At 41.0% G+C, this 20,839-nt stretch overlaps 2 protein-coding genes across 2 annotated transcripts in view; one reads left to right on the forward strand and one right to left on the reverse strand.

Annotated features, from left to right (window-relative positions):
• The window catches only part of TOX4 (TOX high mobility group box family member 4), an 18,543-nt gene extending 12,781 nt beyond the window's left edge, over positions 1-5,762 (forward strand). Inside the window, exons 7-9 of the mRNA XM_049898039.1 lie at positions 83-826; positions 1,719-1,882; positions 2,629-5,762. Coding sequence (XP_049753996.1) covers positions 83-826; positions 1,719-1,882; positions 2,629-2,689 — 969 coding nt within the window. The 3' untranslated portion in view covers positions 2,690-5,762. The remainder of the gene's footprint in view (positions 1-82; positions 827-1,718; positions 1,883-2,628) is intronic.
• Positions 4,031-19,579, reverse strand: METTL3 (methyltransferase 3, N6-adenosine-methyltransferase complex catalytic subunit). Its single transcript, XM_049898040.1, has 11 exons — positions 19,317-19,579; positions 8,780-8,997; positions 8,299-8,703; positions 7,166-7,341; positions 6,334-6,550; positions 5,926-6,113; positions 5,497-5,535; positions 5,218-5,326; positions 5,031-5,096; positions 4,759-4,871; positions 4,031-4,142 (listed from the first exon to the last, which is right to left on the reverse strand). Exons 1-11 carry the CDS (start codon positions 19,414-19,416, stop codon positions 4,031-4,033), a joined length of 1,743 nt encoding a protein of 580 aa, XP_049753997.1. The 5' UTR covers positions 19,417-19,579.
• Positions 19,580-20,839: the final 1,260 nt, after the last annotated feature.

Genomic DNA, 20,839 nt, shown 5'->3' on the forward strand with positions numbered 1-20,839 from the left:
ATCTTTTCTTAGGAGGCGACTAGAGTATGTCCTGGAGTAGACAGTTGGTAAATCTCCTAATGACTTTTTTTTTCTCTTTCAGGCCACTGTGGAAACAGTAGAATTGGATCCGGTGCCACCAGCACAGACTCCTTCTCCACCTCCTATGGCTACCGTTGACCCAGCATCTCCAGCACCAGCTCCAACAGAGCCACCTGCGCTGTCCCCTTCCATTGTTGTCAACTCCACCCTTTCATCGTATGTTGCAAACCAGGCATCTTCAGGGGCCGGGGGCCAGCCCAATATCACCAAGTTGATTATAACCAAACAGATGTTGCCCTCTTCTATTACCATGTCTCAAGGAGGGATGGTTACTGTTATCCCAGCTACAGTGGTGACCTCCCGGGGGCTCCAGCTTGGCCAAACCAGTACGGCTACTATCCAGCCCAGTCAGCAAGCCCAGATTGTCACTCGGTCAGTGTTGCAGGCAGCAGCAGCAGCTGCTGCTTCTATGCAACTGCCTCCACCCCGACTACAGCCCCCTCCATTACAACAGATGCCTCAGCCCCCTACTCAGCAGCAAGTGACCATTCTGCAGCAGCCTCCCCCACTCCAGGCCATGCAACAGCCTCCACCTCAGAAAGTACGATTCAATTTACAGCAACAGCCACCTCCTCTGCAGATCAAGATTGTGCCTCGGCCCACTCTGAAAGTGCAAACTACCTTAGTTCCACCAGCTGTTGAAAGTAGTCCTGAGCGGCCTATGAACAGTAGCCCTGAGGCCCATACAGTGGAGGCAACCTCTCCTGAGACAATCTGTGAGATGATCACAGATGTAGTCCCTGAGGTGAGCTTCTGTTCTCAGATCTTTCCTTTAGATCGGTAGAAGTGTTTAAGAGCAATTTTGGCTGACCCAGTAAAAGTGAGGATTGCTACTAGCATTTAATCCCTGGCGCATTGGGAATATGAAACATCCTGCAGTATAGAGGACAGTTTCCCAAAGTAATGACTTGTCCCACCCAAAATGCCCTAATGAGAAACAAGGGGGCCTGCTTTCACAGACCACTCCTTCACTAAGCAGAGGCAACAGTAGTTTGACTAGAGGATACAGCCTACACAGTTTCTTTTCAGAGGTGTCTCTCCACCCCAAAGTTTTGGCAGTATGAATACTTCCATTCTTCTAGGTCTTGAGTGCTTAGCTTGATGTTTTCAGTGAGGGGGAAATGGCCCAGAAAATACAGTTGGCACATATCATTAAATCTTTCAAAAGAGATATAAACAGACGGCAGCTACCCTAGTTTAACTGGTACATGACCAGTAGTCATCTTAAAATACGGGACTTTTTGAGAGTCTGGCTCTGATTAATGTAACAGTATCGCATTTTTTCTTCTTGGCCTTTCCCATCTTGCTTAGTTGAGGTGATTCAACTTCTGCCCACATTCTACTTTTGATTTGGTATTTCAAAGGAGTATAATTCAAGTGTGGAATAGTCAGTGATGGGTAAGATTAAAAAGAGACCTAGCTTGTGTCTAGCCTCCCCAATAGGAAGACTTTTCACGTTCAGTATACTTGGCAAAGTTCTGAAGTTAGGTTCTAGAGGGAGAGACCAAGAATTTCACTGAGGTATGTGAGGGATTTTAACACTTGTTACTGCATTGATTCTGAGGGCAAATTTGACTAGCCGGCTAGTCAGACAAGTAGCAGCCTAGTCTATATTTGATATTCTCTTTCTCTCATAGGTCGAGTCTCCTTCTCAGATGGATGTTGAATTGGTGAGTGCGTCTCCTGTGCCGCTCTCCCCCCAGCCTCGATGTGTGAGGTCAGGGTGTGAGAACCCTCCTGTTGTGAGTAAGGACTGGGACAATGAGTACTGCAGCAATGAGTGTGTGGTGAAACACTGCAGGTGAGTTTACAGTTTTCTTTCTTATAAGCTAGGTATTGCTAAATTAACTGTTGAGAAGCATGGTAACCTTGAGCATATAATCAGTGTTCCCTTATATTAAATAGAGTAGGTTGCTGTCTATATATTCTGATTGGAGGGGCTACTGGAAAAGTTCATCCTGCTTAAAAAGAGCTTATAGTTGCCACATAGCCAGAGATGATGTAATTAACAGTTCACTCCTTTCAGTTATCACATTACCTCTATGTTTTTTAAAAATACAGAGAATGACACATTAAGCTGTTTGCATTTCTGAGTACTAGCTTATCTCCTTAGTACCTATCAGACCACTGAGGGAATTAAGAGTTTGGAGAGAAGTGGGTAAATGGTATATTGGTAATATTTTGTAACATATGGGAGGTTGCCTACAGACAACAAACCAGGTAGCTCAATAGGGTGTTAAATATGGTGGATGTGGGGAGGGTGTTTAGTTCTGAAGATTTTGCTCTTAACTTTTTCCTGGGATTTACCTGTATCCATGAAAGAGGGCATTGCTATTTCCTATCGCAAATCCTTTCCAGTAGATTAGCACAGGACTCTGTTTATTGCCTCTACTTCTGACTTTTAGGCCCATTCTCCTGTATTCCTATTGAATAATACCATTTCACTTGATGCTGCCAGAGATTATCTAGGAACCTAATTGTTTAAGACAGTTAAAAAGAATGTATCTAGGTTGGAAGTCTAAGTTTGTGTATCTTTTTCTCTCCTAGGGATGTATTCTTGGCCTGGGTAGCCTCTAGAAATTCAAACACAGTGGTGTTTGTGAAATAGTCCTTCTTGTTTTCCAAGCCAGTGAAGACTTCTCTTCTGGGAATGTGTCCAAGAGCCTGTTTTTAAAATACATGCTGGGCTTCTGGTGGTGCCTGATCTCAACCCATGATGGTCCCTCCTGCTTCTCCCCCTTTCTCTCCCTTCAACAGGAGCCAGACTACGGAGCAGGGTCCTTGAGTTTGCTGTAAAATCTGGAATTACTTTTTATTTTCAAGTATAAGCAGAAATACCAGTGGTAATAGCAGAGGAAAGGGTGAAAAGAGTAGGGACAAGCAGAAAATATGGGTGATAGGGTGGTGGGTGTTGTTTGAGGAAATTTGTTGGTATAATTGTCATAGGACTTGCCTAAAAGATTATTAGAATGATGGGAGAGTACCCAGCTTTGAGCCTAGGAAAAAACAACACTATGCGCATCCATTTTAAAGGGAATGAAAAGTTGTATTCCAGTGTTAAAACAGGAACTGTTACTATCACATCTACACATTACTTTGAAAACAAAGGTTTTCAATGTAACAGGCACACTGGGCAGTAGGGGAAATAATATTACCTAGAAGTTTTCTTATTTATTTCCTTTTACAAATAATATTGTTTCTGTAGTCTTCCTTATTGGAGTTTTCACAACTTATGTGTGTAACAGGCAGAACCTACATCCTTAAATTAATATAAGAGGTTTCACCAAAGTCTAAAGAAGTTGTGTTCACTTGTATTTGATGAAATGTCTTTTAAAGACAGGCCAGAGGTGTTTTCACTTACATAATATATAGGCTAATTCTCTACATACCCTAAGTACTTATTTAATCTGAGAAGATGTGCTTATTTAATTTTTCTGGAAAATCAGCTAAAAATTAATAGACTAACAAAGTCACATAGTTGTAACAAAACAAGGAAACACTTTGAGCATTATAGTCCTAAGAGTGATAACCTAAGTGAAACTGAAATTTTACCGTGAGAAATGCTATCCTGGAAAACCTCCTTCTTAACTACCATGTTCACATAGTAGTAACTGCTATTCACTTTGATTTCATACAGTTCTATTTTATAATAATTAACATTTTAATGCTTTACATGCATTAATTTAATTCATTTAATTTGGACCCTCAAAACAACCCAAGGTTGAGGCTGGTAATATTCCCATTTTACGTCTAAGGAGTCATACTGAGAGATGAATTGTACAAGATCACACACTATTAAGTGACAGAGTCAGGATTTAACCCTGAAATCCCAACTACAATACAAACTTTTATTTAAATAAGGAAAACAGCTATTGTACACTGATATTATTCTTCAGGTGTAGCCTGCAGGGCCATGGCTGTGGATGCTCATCTCTGAAAGAAAGTGCTTCTATAAATTCTTAGGTTTAGAGATGATACCATCTGGATACCTTTGCTTGAATCGGGCAACTACATCTGGGTCTAGGAGGTGGATCCCATCTAGTTGGTTCCCAAGGGTGATCCTGAAACAAGGGGGAGAAAAGGGGAAACCAGAAATTCTAGAAATAAAGGGCTTAATATTGTTAGATGTATATCTTTTGTTAAGACTGCCCATTATCTCATCAAATATTCATGCTACTCTTTTAAAAAGACCTTAACATTAGAATAGTATGTGATAGCATGATTGGTTAGGAATTGGGCAGAGTCTCGTGTTACAACAGGCTCGATCTGTATTACCTAGGGGTTAAGAACTGATGATTAGCCAGGACTACTTCACAAAGGTGCGGCTGCCACTGACTATTTTTGGACAAGTAAAATGCTAGCAGCATGTCTTTTAAGCTCTATTAAAGGTGTTGCAGTTGTTGACAGACCAAATAGATTCTTAGTAACCACCAGGGGGCAGATTAGTGAGTCATGCAGTACATCCCACAGAAATGACTGAGGACTTAGGTTCTAGGAGATTGATGACCTTAGAGAGTACGACAATCTTTTGAGTTTCCACTGAATGCTAGCAAACTGTAAAACAGCTTAAACACAAGTTTAGATAGTTTATAAATCCTCCAAAGCCCATCTGTGGACTAGTGCCACGGGAGGTGTAGCTCTACTAATTGAGGCTAACCTGTTCTCTAATCACCTTACCAGTTGGGCTGCACATTGTGTGGTCGTCCAAATAACTCAATCTTGCGAGTGCCAGGGGACAGTCTCTCGATCATGCCATAGATTTCATCTGGTTTATGACTGGTGGAACGAACCTAAGAAATAAAGGCTCTAGCTACTTTTAAGTTACCCAACATTGCAATTCTAGCCCTTCCCATTTATGATCAATGAGAGAACTCAGTATAAAGAATACACCTGACTTGGGTAACTGATACAATAAAATGTAGAAGGTTTCGGTGCCTGGGGAAACATACCTCAGCCACGATCACATCACAGTCCAGACCCTGGTTGAAGCCTTGAGGATTTCCTTTGACACCAACCTGCTCACCACAGAGAACAGATTACTGTATGAAACCCCAGCTTCTGAACTTTTTCTCAATAAGAAAGCAAGCAGTTCCTTTTTATGCTCCACCTATTGAATTGGGCCCCACTGCTGCTCACCAAGCAGTGTTCTTTCCCATGGTTCAACCAGTGACCTGTACGGCCTGTCCGAATGATGCGTTGCAGTTGATTTGTCTTCACCCAGATAATTTCATCTACCCGTTCATAACTGTGGGGCATAAGAAAGAGAACTAGAGCTTTAACTTGGCTTGACAGTTCAGGGGCAGTATCATCTACAAGGAATCACAGGGAACAATGCTCTGGGAGAAGGGAACACATACATTAACTACAGCAGCATGTATTTCTCTAAAAGAAAGCAACAAAATGATTACTGCTTACCCCCAGAGGTTCAGACATTCTCTGCCCAACTCCATAGCCCTAGAAAGAAATAAGGGTTAATAGCTACTTTCATACTCATTTTTTCTCCCCTCCAAAATATCTGATAAATGTAAATATTAGAAACATTTTTTCAGTAGATGGTAAATGAATTTTTACATGCGAGATACCATTAGGGAAACAGGGTAGATCTAACAATGAAAAAATAAAAGTGTGCCTATTTTCAATGACCTTACCTTTCTTGAGGAATAAATATAGAGCTAAATATAGTTCAAGGCATTATTTGTGTTATAAATATGTTAGGTCTCAGTAGAAAAAAAGGCTGAATCAGTCATCTAATAGCAAGGCTAGGAAAACCCAGGATTTATTGCCCACCCAGTACTTACTCTGTACTATGTCTCCCCATAACTAAGTATCTTTGAACTGTATTACCTGCCTGTGACCCAGAGGAAGAGAAAGCCATCATCCTGCAGTACTGGTATGTTGAGCCTGCGCATCTCATCATCTGTCAGGGTCCCATAGGGCAGCTCCATGTGAATATCCCAGGGTGGGTCAGCCATCACAACTGCAAACTTGCCCAAGATACTGACGTCCAGGTAGCGGATATCACAACAGATCCACTGCATGAGGTGGTATTTGGTCATCTTCCCTTTCTTCACTCTCAGATTCACGGCCCCAGACCCTTTTTTCCACTGGTCTTCCTACTCCCTCATACCTATCCCACTCCATTCCCATCAGCAAGACAGATTGTTGAATTACGTCCTGCTTTCCTACACATACGGCTGTACTACTCGGACATAAGTCCATAAACTGAGGTGAGTTTTCTGAGCAGACAGGTACCTGAGGTGGGAAGAGCCGATCTGCACTGGAGTCACCTCCAACACTCTGTGTAAGTGCAAGTTCCTGGCTCGGTGTATGGTCTTTGCTGCCGGGAGCCTCGGAATCCATGCAGGCGTCAATTTCATAGTGAACATACTTGCAAGTATCCATGTGGAAACACGTGTTAAGGAAAGAGCAGTCACCTAAAGACTCATCAGTGTGTTTATTGATGATTCGTCTGGGGAAATAAAAGGAATCAGAAGCAAAATAGCGTTCCAGAATTATGCCATACAGTTCAAATTCCAAATTGTTTCAAAATTTCCTGTTGTCTTCTCCCCTCTCCCTCCTAATGTTCTGTTAGAGCTTCCTCCAAGAATTTTAAGATAAGGGAGGCAGGTGACATAGAAATTCATAATTCACATTAAAGAAGACCGTAATTCCTAAGCAAAGACTTAGCTTCCTTGAGACAGCAAAGAAAGCAGTTAACAGGAAGAACTTGCTAGTTAAAGCGGAGTAAAATACTGTGATCCAAGAGCCCGGATCTATTTCTCCTAAGATTATACTCCTTCCAGAGAACTTTAAATTTCACTGGGGCTCAGACAGTGATGCTTTGCTACGGCAAGAGGAAGGGACATTCTGGTGGGACATTGAAAAATCCTACATTTACTGGGGAGGCAGCCTCTGTTCCCTCCCACATAACACCACTTCTGGAGTATACCTCCAAGTCTGGAGTGCTTAGACAAACCAAAAACTAATCACAGAGAAAGAACTCCAAAAGACTCTGGAAGGAGTGTGCTGAAGAGGAACAACTGCTTCTAGGAGACCGATTCCACCTCTTTCCCTCCTAAGAGACCTGAAGTGCAGCTTGCGACAGGGCCGGTCAGCATCGCTGGCTTTCATGCACTCTTCCTTGGTTCCATAGTCACAGAATTCTTGCACTTGGGCCCGACCTCGAGAGCGAAACTTTTCAACAATGGACTGTTCCTTGGCTGTCGTAGTATTTAATAGCTCTAGGATCTCCTGACTGACCTGTAACAAAAGCAGCCTTGGACTTAAAAGTGTTTGTAGATCAACTAGTTCTTAAAACCACCTCTGCACATTACACTTGACATTAATGTCCTATGAGGGGTGAATGAACTCATGGGAAAACTGGTGCCCTATGAGAAAAGATTTTGTCAGGGGTTCAGCCCCTCCACATCTGGGACACAATTAAAATACTACAAGGGGCCTGGTTCCTACTGCTAAGCATTAACCTCCCCTTTCCAGGAAAGCATTCCTTCCCATAAAAATCACTTATTGGGTGCTGAGCATAGGTGCTAAACATTTTACTGTTTAACTGAGCCTGCAACAGTTCTGTAAAGAAGGGTATTCTGTTTATCCTCATTTTACAAATGAGAAGACTAAAGCTCAAGAGAGATTACTCAAAGTCACAGCTAGAAGTAGCAGATGGATAAGAACACATGCTGGTCCAATGTCTATACTCAGAATCACTATACTGTCAAATCACATTGTTGAATCATCAGTTTCCATAAATTACCAGTCCATGACTATCTTCTAGTATTCATCTTCCTGTATTTCTATATTTGAGTTCCTCTTGTCTTGATCTAAGGATTCTTCTGAACAGATTCAATGGCAAAGATTCTCTATACCTGGACTTCTCAATTTTAGCATTACGGACATTTTGGGCTGGAAAATTCTTTTGCGGGGGGCTGTCTTGTGCACCGTAGGGTGTTTAGCAGCATCCCTGGCCTCTATCTACTAAATGCCACTAGCCATCCCGAGTTGTGATAACCAAAAATGTCTCTAGACATTGCCAAATGTTCCAGGGTTGGTGGGGAGGGGGGGCGGGTAGGGGTGTGGGGCAAATCATTCCACCCATTGCTTTAAACCCTCAAGTCTAAGAACTGCTCTTTCCCTAGGGGTAAATCCCTCTTGAAGCTATAATTCAGAGCATATGCAAGAAAATATTTCCATTCTGACACCTACCTTCTTGCTCTGTTGTTCCTTAGTGGACTGTTGGTTCAGAAGGCTTTCTATCTCTAGGTCAACATCTGAGGCAGCATGTTTCCTTGATTTCTTGGCTGGTTCCTTGGTTGGTTCTGATGCTGAAGAGGCTAGACCAGAGGCCAAACAACTGGCAAAGGCAGCTACTGTGGTTGAGTCCTGTTCTGCACGACGCTTCTGTCCTGAAATGGTCCCTGCTACCTCCCCAGGGCCCTTCTTTTCTGCCACAGCACCCATCATGGCAGAGAGCTTGGAATGGTCAGCATAGGTCACAAGAGTGGGATGTGCATCATCTTGCAGGAGGCCTCGCTTTACCTCAATCAACTCTTGAGCTGCAAACTTCTGTAGAAGGCTTTCCACCCCATCCTGAGTGGCAGGGGCATCTGGCTGGGGAAGAAAGGGATGGCAGTAAGACAGCATGAACTGAAGTGGTAGACCCCAACCCTGTGTATAAGGTCATTACCGTGGAGATGGCGAGACGGATGGACACAGCATCAGTAGGTAATGTGAGGGCCAGATCAGAGAGGTGATGTAGCAACTTCTTCTCTAACTCAGGGTCTGTAGCTAGTTCAGGAGCTGCTGAAGCTGTGCTGGGCTTAGGGCCACCAGAGGTGGGTACAGTAGGCACTGGACTATCACTACGGAAGGTTGGGGACAGTGCTGCCTCTGGATTCCGTAGATCTAGGAGTGAAGGGGACAACGGAAAATGAAAAAAGGCAACAAATGCCAGTCTATACATTCCTCAGGAGTCAAATTTTCCAGCATTCTCAGCACATAGTTTCATGCAAGAAATTCTCTGACCAACTTTAGCACTAGATCACCTTTCCTCAATCACACTCAAGCATTCACTGCTTTGCCAAGATAATCCTGGATATTCTGGGAACTGCCCATCCTTTGTCTACTGGGTAAGAGATACTTTCCTAATTTCTTGTCTTTGCTGTGCTCCAAAGGAAACAAATTAGTAACATGGTAGATTTAAATGCTCCTTCTACCTCCCTTCAGTTACTCTAAATGACAACTGATATAATAATCAAACTGCATTTTAATAAAACCCGGAAATATTTGCAACAACCTAAGCTGAGATCAGATTACCTTTTTCAGGTATGAAGTTTACAAATTCTAATGATTCAAGACCACTGGACTTCAGGGGGTACACAAAATGATAGTGCTGGGGGAGGCCGAACAATGTGATCTTTAACAGTCATAAAAATCCTGTAATACTTTGCTGAAGCTCCCATCACTGAATTATGTTTCCTGGCTGTTTATTTTTCTTATCTATTACTTCACAAGCTGGATAGCCATCATAGCCTTAAAAGGATTTCAAGAAACTCAAATTAGGATATTGCCTTTGGGAAAGCCTAGTATCTGTGAGTACTTAGTTAAAATATAGATGAAATATTAAGATAAACTGCCAGAACTTGGAATTCTGTTAAACTAAATAATATATAGTGGGCCATTAGTTTACATTTAAAAATATTTTGATTACTAAGAAATTTCTACTCTACAGTATTTAGTAAAATTTGACTCAGAGGTTCTAAGGAAAATGGAGCAAAAATACCCCAAACACCTTGCTGAAATAGCTTTATTTTATGAAAATAAGAGATTCCATGGGAGAAAAGACCTGGCAATCTGCTCCCGAAAAGATTACAGCCTAGGAAACCCTATGGGGCAGTTCTACTCTGTCCTATAGGGTCGCTGAGTCAGAATCGGCTTGAAGGCACACAACATTAGGAAAATGATTCCTCAATTTCTTCATCTTGCTTAGAAGTGATGTATACATGGAAGCATTTTGAAGGACTGGATTACAAAGACTTTGAGAATAAATGACCTAAGCTAAAAAGATGTAAGAAATATAAGTGACAATTACTATTTAGCTAACTTGGAAGACTATAGACAAAATGCCTTCATTGATTGGAATTGGTCACTACTGAAATCTTTTGCAATTCAGAGATTCTACAAGTTTAATAAGTTTGATCTAAAAGTACCCTTGTATAAGTAAAATATTACAATTTATATACTGAACTTTATCAGTCAAGTTTTAAAATTTTTTGAAGTATTCGAAAACTCCTTTCATTAGGCAACCTGAGCACAATCAATGTTAAATTTCATTATTAAGGTAGGAAAAAACATGATGTGCTTAAAATGTGCATTTCAGACATTATACCCACAAATTTAAGTGTTATACATTATAAATTGACCCTTTTAACTCATAAAATATGCCAAAGGTAGTAACAGATCATACAAGCTACGGAACTAAAGATTCTGATAATAGAAACGGGGGCTAAAGGAAGATGTGGATATGTTTTAAATCAACACTCAGCAGATGGGTCCTTTCCCTTTTTAGACAAATTTTGAAATTTTTAATAATATTTTAAGTCATAAATTATCCAGTTCCCCCTGTAATTTATGTTCAAACTTTGCATTGGGCAAAGTTTCCCGTTAGCATGAGTTTTATTTTGTTAACAAAGGCCTAAGCCCCATAGAGCCAATCCCTGTTACATCTTGATTTTGCATAAAATATTTTACTTCTTTCTTGTCGATGTGACTTAGATGAAAATAATCTGAAAAGCGTCACTGATCAAAATAAATGTCAAATGACTGAGCATTTTCCATGATTTCAAATTTCCAATCAATGCTTCAGGAATGTTCTCGTTAATGTAACCTAACCAAATTTTGTGTGGGAAGACAGCTAATCACTGCCACGTTGTGTTCCGTTACTGCCACAAATAATGGTTCTTAAACACAAACCAAAAACCAGGTGCCGTCGAGTCAATTCCGACTGTGCTTAAAAAATGCAGTGGTACCACATTATTTCTCTGACAAACATTGTCCGTTATTAGGTTTATTTTAAATGAGTCCCAGAATCTAAAAGTTCAAAGAAAAAAAGCAATCTACCCTGCCACTGTTACATCTGCTATTTTCAGATTTAAAATAAAAACAATTATAAATTAGATGTTAATGCTTTCATTTTCTTTCCTATGAAGTGAACAGATTACCCAACTTTTCACAAAAATGTTATTTGTTATCTAAAATAGACTTACACATTTTTTATCCAGACTTTATCACACATTATCTGAGAAAAAGTATTGATTTTGCTCCCATCATAGTGCAAAACACTGAAAATGCACTTCTTAAGCTTTAACCTACTGATACTACCAAGAATGTAATTATATAAACAATTCTTAGTTTTCACTTTTTCCAGTTAATAACTAAATTTAGATAGTCTTTGAGTAATGTATCCTTTCTTAACATAAACAAGAAGTCTATTAAAAAACCAAACCCACTGCTGTTGAGTTGATTCCAACTCCTAAGCGATCCTAAGCGACAGAGTAGAACTGCCCCACAGGGTTTCCAAGGAGTGGCTGGTGGCTTCCAACTGTGAACAAATTCTCAACCACTACGCCACCAGGGCTCCAAAACACAAAACGACAGCAACAAAAAAACACCTTAACATTCACTTTCGGTCCCTAAAGCTGGCTGCTGACATTTTTTTTCTCTTTGGTAATTTGACTAATTGCTTGTTTTAGTACTGCTCTTTTAAAAAATACCTGGTGATATAATTCTAATTATGAATCCTTCTGTTGGTAACACCTTCTGGGCATTTTCTTTTCATGACATTAAGGATACTGGAGCTGAAAATACCTCTTTTAAGGTTACTGGGAGAGGGGGGAGGAAGCTCATGTTTAACATTGTGGACAAAATTTAACAGCCGGTTAATGCAACTGTTTTTCCCTGGATGGGCTTTCAGCTGCTCGGCAAATTTCCTGAAGTCACATGCAAATTTTTGCCTGTACATACACATTTGGAAAAAAGACTAACATTTTTTCATTCTTAAAATGGGTTACTGTCTAGAAAATGATTAAGAATCACTGGGCTCCAACTCCTTCAGAAAGTATTAATTTATTAATTCAAAACATTTACTGAGTGTCTCTACTAGGCTGGCAACTATGTCAACACTCTGCTTCTAATCTAATGAAAAATTGTACGTGTTGGGTTTAGCAAGGTAATAAAATAACACTTGAGTTTATTCGTTGGTTAAATTCTCCATGGAAGGTAAACTAATCTGCTGACTTCTAAAATATGTCAACAATTATATGTATATTTTAAATCTCACTGAGGAAATATATTGGAGCAGTCAACATATTTACCATGTGCTAATAAACCTGTTGCCACCGAATCAATTCTTACTCACAAAGACTCTACAGGATAGAGTAAGAACTGCCCCATAGAGTTTCCAAGGCTTTAAATCTTTACAGAAGCAGACCACTGCATCTTTCTCCCATGGAGCGGCCAGAAGGCTCAAACCAATGACCTTTTAGTTAGCAGCCGAGGGCTTAACGACTGCGCCACCATGGCTCCATTTTACCATGTGCTATTTTTTTTAACCCTGGTCAAATCTACTTTGTTTCAATCAAAATGAAATCAAGTTTTATTGAAATAATAACCCTCATTTCAAAAAGTTGAACTTAAAAAAAGATGTTATTGTTAGATGCAGTTGCGTTGATTCTGACTCACAGCAACCCCATGTGACAGGGTAGAACTGCGCAATAAGGTTTTCTAGGCTGTAATCTTTACAAGAGCAGATCACCAGATCCTTCTGCAGAGCTGCTGGGTGGGTTCGAACCACCAACCTTTCATTTAGCAGCTGATGAAATGCCAAGCTAACAAAGGTTTCCCAAACATTCTTTGCCCATAATACTTTGATATGGATACATTTTAGTTCATTTTATACTCTTGTCTTTTAACATTGAGTTCTGCAGTAAATAATTAAGTATCAGATCTCAGTAATGTTGCAAAGACTAAGATGTGGCAGGAAATTTTTTATTTCCTGTGAGCGAAGAACTGAATAAACTTCTTTTTTAAATCAAGACTTTAGTTACATCTTACACAACATCTTGATTGATAAACTAATAGTGTTTCACAATGTTTTCCTAAGAATCCCAAAGCTCAAAGAATTATTTGCAATAATCAAAATAACTGAAGAAAACCATCATAGGCTAGTTTAATTTGTATGTTTCATCTATACCAGTTCCCACAATACTAAATTATGGTATCAAAGCTCTAGATCAGAAGACAATCTATGTGACAACCTCAAAAATAATTTTATAGGAGTCTTAACCATATTATTAGGTGAATGTGCCTGGCAACAGATATTTACATTTGAAGAAGAATATTTACATTCAAGGGAGAATACAGTCTCATCAACATTACTAAACACACTTATACATCTGGGAAGAAAAAGCTCTTAACATTTTATCATTCTTAAAATGGGTTACTGTCCAGAAAATGATTAAGCTCCAACTCCTTCAGAAAGTATTTATTCATTTATTAATTCAACACATTTACTGAGTGTCTCTACAATGCTGGTAACTATGTGGACCCTCTCCTTCTAATCCAATGGTTCTAATCACTCTGTTTCTAATCCAATCTAATCTGGATGAGAGTACTGAGACTACAGTGGTCAGGTTTGCATATGGCACAAAGACTGGCTAATTCCAAAGTGTGATTAATACCATGGAAAAGTGAAATGGAACTTAAATGATCAAGAGCAATTAGAATCATCTCTCTAAACAGTATGAATTTAGAAATGGACAAATACAAATAAATGCAGGAGGAATAATTATAACCGGAAACTATGGACAGGATGGCTTGTCACAAAAGTAACAGAAAGACAAAGCTGTACAAAAAGTAGTCAATGATGCATTGATATCATGGTTTTTTTTTTTTTTTAAAGAATTGAGATTACTTTGTTGAAGCAAATGACAACTTGGGATCTTTAGGTCCATTTTTCCAATTGCCATTGCAAAAGGGAAAAACAAATTATTCCATACTAAAATTAAAGAAATATTCCTAGAAGAAATGCACTTACTCAAGGCCATCACATTCTAATACAATGCAAAAGAGATTTGATTCCAACTCATAGCAACCCTGTAGGACACCGTAGAACTGCCCCATAGGGTTTCCAAAGAGCAGCTAGTGGATTCCAACTGCCGCCCTTTTGGTTAGCAGCTGAGATCTTAACCACTGTACCACCAGGGCTCCAAAAGAGACTCAGGGGACTAGAAGAGTGATGGGCTCTCCATGTGGAGACTATGGGGAGGTAACAGAACAAGACTATATTACCTCTAACTGAAATAAATACATTAAAAACTCAATAATCTACAGAGTCCAAATGTAGTAATTGGTGAGTTTCTAGTTATCAAAGAATGGAAAAGTTAGCCTTTCTTCTTTTCTGCTGATTGAGCTATCTGGGAAGTTACAAGTCCGGCTGAAGAAACTGCAAAGACATTTTCCTTGGTTAAACAAACAAGCAAACAAATACACACACACAAAACTGACTGATGGAAACATGAAGTAGGAGCCCAGGGTACAGGCTGTAAGGATGGAATGACTTCCATTACAGGTAGTGTCTTAGTTATCTAGTGCTGCCATACAACAGAAATACCATCAGTGGGTGGCTTTAATGAACAGAAATTTATTTTCTCATAGTTTAGGAGACTACAAGTCTAAAATCAGGGCACTGGCTCTAGGGGAAGCCTTTCTCTATTGGCTCTGGAGGAAAGTCCTTGTCTCTTCAGTTTCTATTCCTTGGCTCCTTGGTGGCATGGCATTGGTCTTCCCCCATCTCTGCTTGTTTGCTTCTTTGCTTAATCTCCTCCTCTTGATTTATATCTCAAGAGATTGACTCAAAACACACTCTACACTAATACTGTCCCATTAACATAACAAAGAAAACCCCATTTCCAAATGGGATTATAACCACAGAATGGGGGGATTTACAATGCATATTTTTGGGGAACACAACTCAATCCATAACAGGTAGAAACAACAGTGGAGATTTAACTATGCTAGTATTTTTATTAGAATTGTTATTGTAAGGGCTCTAGTAACAAAATTACATAGGTTTTGGAGAAGGCTTCCTCTAAAAGTATTTATTTCCATAAGCCCTGTTATTTTTAATGCATACTTTTGAAGAAAGCAAGTTTTTTCAGGAACACATATATATGTAGCATTAATCATATCCTTAATGAATGCTAATTTTTAAAGAGTTGATGGGATACTTAAGTTCAGTAACAGAGGAGTCTATGGTAAATAAAGATGCAATTGCCCTCCTTTGCCATGAGACCAGAAGAACTGGATGGTGCCCAACTATCACTACTTAACATTTCGGTCAAAGAGTCTATAGAAGACAGAGAACCCCTGAGGGAGCATGAGAGCAGTGGGATGCAGACCTCAAGTTCTCACAAAAAGACTAGACTTAATGGTCCGAGACTGGGAGGACCCCAGACCTTCTGTTAGCCCAAGTCAGGAACCATTCCCAAAGCCAAATCTTAAGGCAGGGATTGGACTGGACTATGGGATAGAAAATGATACTGGTGAAGAGTGAGCTTCTTGAATCAAGTAGACACATGAGACTGTGTGGGCTGCTCCTGTCTAGAGGGGAGATGAGACAGCAGAGGGGGTCAGAAGCTGGCTGAATGGATACAAAAAGAGAATGTGGAGGGAAGGAGTGGGCTGTCTCATTATTAAGGCGAGAGCAACTAGGATTATATAGGAAGGTGTATATAAATTTTTGTATAAGAGACTGACTTGATTTGTAAACTTTCACTTAAAGCACAATACAAATTAAAAAAAAAAAGTCACAGAAGATCCTGATGAAAAGGGGAAAATGTAGAACAGAATTCCAACTTCTCATGGAATCCTGATTTTCTGGAGCCATGGAGGTTGGATAAGCTCCTGAAACTATTGCCCTGAGATAATCTTTAAACCTTAAATCAAAACTATCCCCTAAAATCCTCTTAAAACCAAACAATAGTTTAACTAGAAAAGAATATCTGCCTTGAGCATTGTGCTTGTTTAAGATCTATCCACATGGGATCAAACTGACAACAGCAACTCAAAAGGTTAGATAGGAACCTTAGAAGGCAGTGAGTTTAATGGAGGAGGAACAGCTCAGAAAAGGAGAGTAAGAATGGTTGCAGAACTTGAAGAATGTAATCAATGTCACTCAATTGTATATGTGGGAAGTGTTGAATTGGTGTATGTTCAACAACAACAAAATAAATTATAAAAAGAGAAACAGAAACAAAGGAGAAGGTGATATGAAGACTGGAGTTCAGCAGCCACAAGCCAAGGAAGCCAAGGAATGCCAATAGCCACCAGAAGCTGGAAGAGGCAGGGAAGGATCCTCTCCTGATGCCTCCAGAGGGAGAGCAACTCTGCTGACACCTTCATTTCAGACCTCCAGCCCCCAGAACGGTAAAAGAATTGCCATACTTTAAAAAAAAAAGCAGTAACTGAGTCATTTGTCTATTCAGGCAGTCCCCAGGTGACAAATGTCCTACTTAAGTACAATCTGTAGTTATGAACCAACACCTGTAAAGACTATTATATTAAAAATTTGAGTTACATACAATGGTTCGTAATAACAAATGGGCGCTACTTTTCGATATGCATCAAAACATTATCATTACTACTGCATTATCATGTTAAAGATGTTTTAATGTAAATGGAAAACCAAAAAAACAAATCCATTGTCACGGAGTCGATTCCGACCATAGCGACCCTACCGGACAGAGCAGAACTGCCCCACAAGGTTTCCAAGGAGCACCTCGTGGATTTGAACTGCTGACCTTTTGGTTAGGAGATGAACTCTTAACCACCACGCCACCAGGGTTTCCATGTATATGGAAGTGTTTCTTTAATGTTTTTATGCGTTGAAAGGTACACTATATACTATATGCTAAGACAAACATTTGACTAACTGACATTAGATACCAACCATACCTAACTGTTCTGACTTTCGTACAAACTCGACTTAAATACAGATTTAGGAGCAGAGCTCGTTCGTAACCTGGGGGCTGCCTGTAAAAGAGATGTAAGAGTCATATTTTCCATATAAAATTGAAGTGCGTAAAATAAAAAGTTCTAAGACAGCACTGAGCTTCTATTAAGGGTAATGGAAAAACTCGGGAATGGTAATGGTCAAACAACATGATGAACATATTTAACGACAGTCAACTATACATGTGAAGACCATTGAAATGGCAAATGCGTTGTTACCTATATATTTACCACACCAAACAAACAAACAAACAAAACAAAGACGGGAATGAAAGAATAAGAAAAAATAGAAAACTGGGCCTACAACAAGTCAAAGGAGTTGAAGTTTATAGATCAAGAAAAAAATTCTTGCTCTTGGGTAAATCAGTACCTACTCCAATGCCTAACTACTATTTATCCTCTGATCATAGGACTTGCACTCCTGCCTCTCCTCGCCCCTCCCTCTTACCTTCTCTTTAATTACCTAAGTCCTATATAGCCTTCAAAGCTGGAAATTCAAGTGCCAACTCCCCCACCATGTCCTTCACTGACTAAACCAGGTCTTGTTACTTCTCCCTTGGCTGTACTCATTCATTCACTTGGTGCTTTACATATATTATATTTCTGACTTTTTATAAGCATCCATCCTTTATCCGCAACTAAAATTTAAACTCCTTGAATGCAGGAAAAACGTCTTATTTTTGTCTAACTAGACTGGTGCACACTGTACTTTCTTGATGTTATTACTTATGAGAATCCTGCCAGAGGATCTTTCAGTTCCAGGTGCCAGAATATGAGCACATGGACCTAACATGCCTCTAGGCAAGATTTAGACAGATTCCCGCATACTAATAAACACTGGAACAAAACACCAGAGATAGAATGGATTCACTATGTTAGTACATCTTCATAAATGATTTACCTTAAATAGTTCAGTGCTTGTGCAGGGGTGGGAGATAGGGTGAAACTTGATAATCTTTTGATGTCCCTTCCAGGTTTATGACTGTGACACAGGGGACAACTAGAGGGTAGAAAGTTTAAAAACCAAAAACAAATGCTTTCAGGTTCTTGTCTGGGATGTAAATAACTGAAGCCCTGGTGGCCTAGTGTTTAAGAGCTAAAGATGCTAACCAAAAGGTCGGTAGTTTGAATCCACCAGCGGCTTCTTGGAAACGCCATGGAGGAGTCCTACTCTGTCCTATAGGGTCGCTAAGAGTCACAATCGACTACGGAAATGACTAAGACAGTGCCAGATCTCCCACTCATTCAGCAACCAAAAAACAACCCGCTGCCATGGAGCTGGTTTCGACTCATAGCTACCCTGTAGGACAGAGTAGAACTGCCCCAGAGGGTTTCATAGGCTGTAATCTTTACAGAAAAGAGCACTGGCTGCGCAGTGGTCAAAGCACTCATCCGCCAACCAAAAGGCTGGAGGTTCAAATCCACCAGCCTCTCTGCGGAACTAAGATCAGCAGTCTGCTTTTATAAGGATTACAGCCTTGGAAACCCGATGGGGCAGTTCTACTCTGCCATAAAGGGTCGCTATGACTCCGAATTGACTCACTGGCAAAGGGTTTGGTTTTCTCAGTAATCTTCACAGAAAGCAAACTGCCACATCTTTTTCCTGCGGTGGGTTCGAACAGCTTATCTTTCGGTTAGCAGCCCAGCGCTTAACCACTGTGCCTCCAGGGCTCCGGCTTATTTAGCAACACCGAGTGCCAACTTGGCGCGGGCCATGAACTGGGCACGGTAGATATAAAGTTCCTTGCTAGCAGTGTCGAGTCGCAAAGAAGTGACGACTACAGCGGGAAGAACAAAGTGCCAAGGAAACACCAGGAAACGGGGCTTGCTGGTCACGATTCGCGGGGTAGGGGCCTGAGAGGTATCCCAAAGGCGAAGTTATCGCAGATGAGAAGTCGACTGGATGGCAGAGGGTGGGGCTCGGGCGTCCGGGAAAAGGGAGCTGAAGGAACCAAGACTCGGGATAGGGAGCGACCGTGAACTACTTGCAGTAGGGCGAAGAGTCTGTGAGCCTGAGGGGAGGGACTTGTCAATGGACTAGGCGGGAAAGAAATGGCGGCTTGGGGAAGGGCGCCGATCTGGGAGCTGTCTTCTTCTTTAGGGGTCCCTCCCGCCCTCCCCGGCGGGGCATCGGCCCCGACAGCCCCGCGCCTCACCCAAGTGCCCCGAGTCCTGCTTCCGCCTCCGCTGCAACCTCTCCCTCAGCGAGTCCAGCTGCTTTTTGTGGGCCTGGATAGAGCTCCACGTGTCCGACATCCTAGTCTCCCAGCGCGGACGCGTCTCGAATCAGGCGCGGTGGACAAGCACCTCCCAGCCCTCTTTTCAGGAAATATTCTATTCCAACGCGGACACCCTAAGGCTCACCGGAAAGGGATTCCCGGAGCTGTGCAAGAAGAAAAAGCCACTTCCGGTTTCGCGCTCGCTTTGAAGCTGAAATTAAAGCCACCTTAGGTGTTGGCAGAGTGGCAGATACAGTGTATATACGTTCTTTGTGGGCGCTTTCTCAGGCTTCCGGGTAAGGTGAAGCCGCGGCTGCCATGTTGGTGGCTGGCAGAGCGACCATGTTGCTTATAGACGTGCATGCATCCATGTTGAATTTTAGATGAGTTCTGCGAGTTGACCTATGTTGATGACAGCTCTATTAGAATTGCACGTGCAATACAGAGTTTTAAAATGAAGAATCACTAGCCTTTTAACAGTTTAGTACTAACATGCCTTTTCCACTCAAAGTGTAGGTTTTTGTCTGCATACATTCATTTATAAAGTAATACCTCTCCCTCTCGTCCTCCATCTCTCTCGCTATCCCTGTATTCGCGCTTTTTGGGGTTGGAGGGGAAGGGCTTGCGGAGCAGAGATGTTATGAGGGGACTACAAATACATATTCTCACTCTTCTCATTTATACCAAATCTGTATCATGTGTAATAGGATTGGTGGCTAACTGAAAGGTTTGAGGTTCACATACACCCAGAGGCATCCTGGAAGAAAGGCTTGGCCATCTACTTCGAAAAATCAGCCACTGAAAACCCTATGGAGCTCAGTTCTACTCTGACACACATGGGGTCACCGTGAGTCTAAATTGACTAGATGGCAACTGGGTTCTGGGTTTAGGGGAGATTCTGAGTTTCTGATTACTTGTTTCTTATTCTGGGACCTGGTGGTTGCATGAGTGTGTTCAGTTTGTGAAAATTAATTGAATTGGACATTTTGGTACGTGCTTTTCTGTTTGCATCCAAAAAACCAAAAACCAAACCCAGTGCCGTCGAGTCGTTTCCGACTTATAGCGACCCTATAGGACAGAGTAGAACTGCCCCATAGAGTTTCCAAGGAGCACCTGGCAGATTCGAACTGTCGACCCTTTGGTTAGCAGCCTTAGCTCTTAACCACTATGCCACCAGGGTTTCCTCCGTTTGCTAGTAAACTTAAATGCAATTAAAAAAAAAGGGGGGGGGGTCTTCTGAATTGAAATATTTGTAAAATGCCTACATGATGCCAAACACTGTGTCTGAAAAATAGTTTGAAAAGCATCGCTCCTGTTTTCAAAGACTTTCTGGTTTAGTAAGGGAGTTAAGACTCAGCATAGGCAGCATGAGCAAAGGCTCTACAAGAGAAAAGTGATCGCAAAGAAAAGGGAGGACTCAAAGCTCAGATTACTGGGGAAATCATTAGAAAGAAGGTGGC

This window comes from Elephas maximus, chromosome 10 (genome assembly GCF_024166365.1).
Source record: "Elephas maximus indicus isolate mEleMax1 chromosome 10, mEleMax1 primary haplotype, whole genome shotgun sequence".
NCBI classification, from domain to species: Eukaryota; Metazoa; Chordata; class Mammalia; order Proboscidea; family Elephantidae; genus Elephas; species Elephas maximus.

What these genes read in the sequence shown, in the direction of transcription:
- METTL3 (XM_049898040.1), bottom strand. Translation starts at nt 19,416, where the DNA reads ATGTCGGACACGTGGAGCTCTATCCAGGCCCACAAAAAGCAGCTGGAC. An exon ending in TTCCTCTGGGTCACAGGCAG is followed by an intron (nt 5,536 to 5,925) that starts GTAATACAGTTC and finishes ATTTCTTTCTAG; the next exon opens with GGCTATGGAGTTGGGCAGAG. An exon ending in GAATGTCTGAACCTCTGGGG is followed by an intron (nt 5,327 to 5,496) that starts GTAAGCAGTAAT and finishes TATGCCCCACAG; the next exon opens with TTATGAACGGGTAGATGAAA.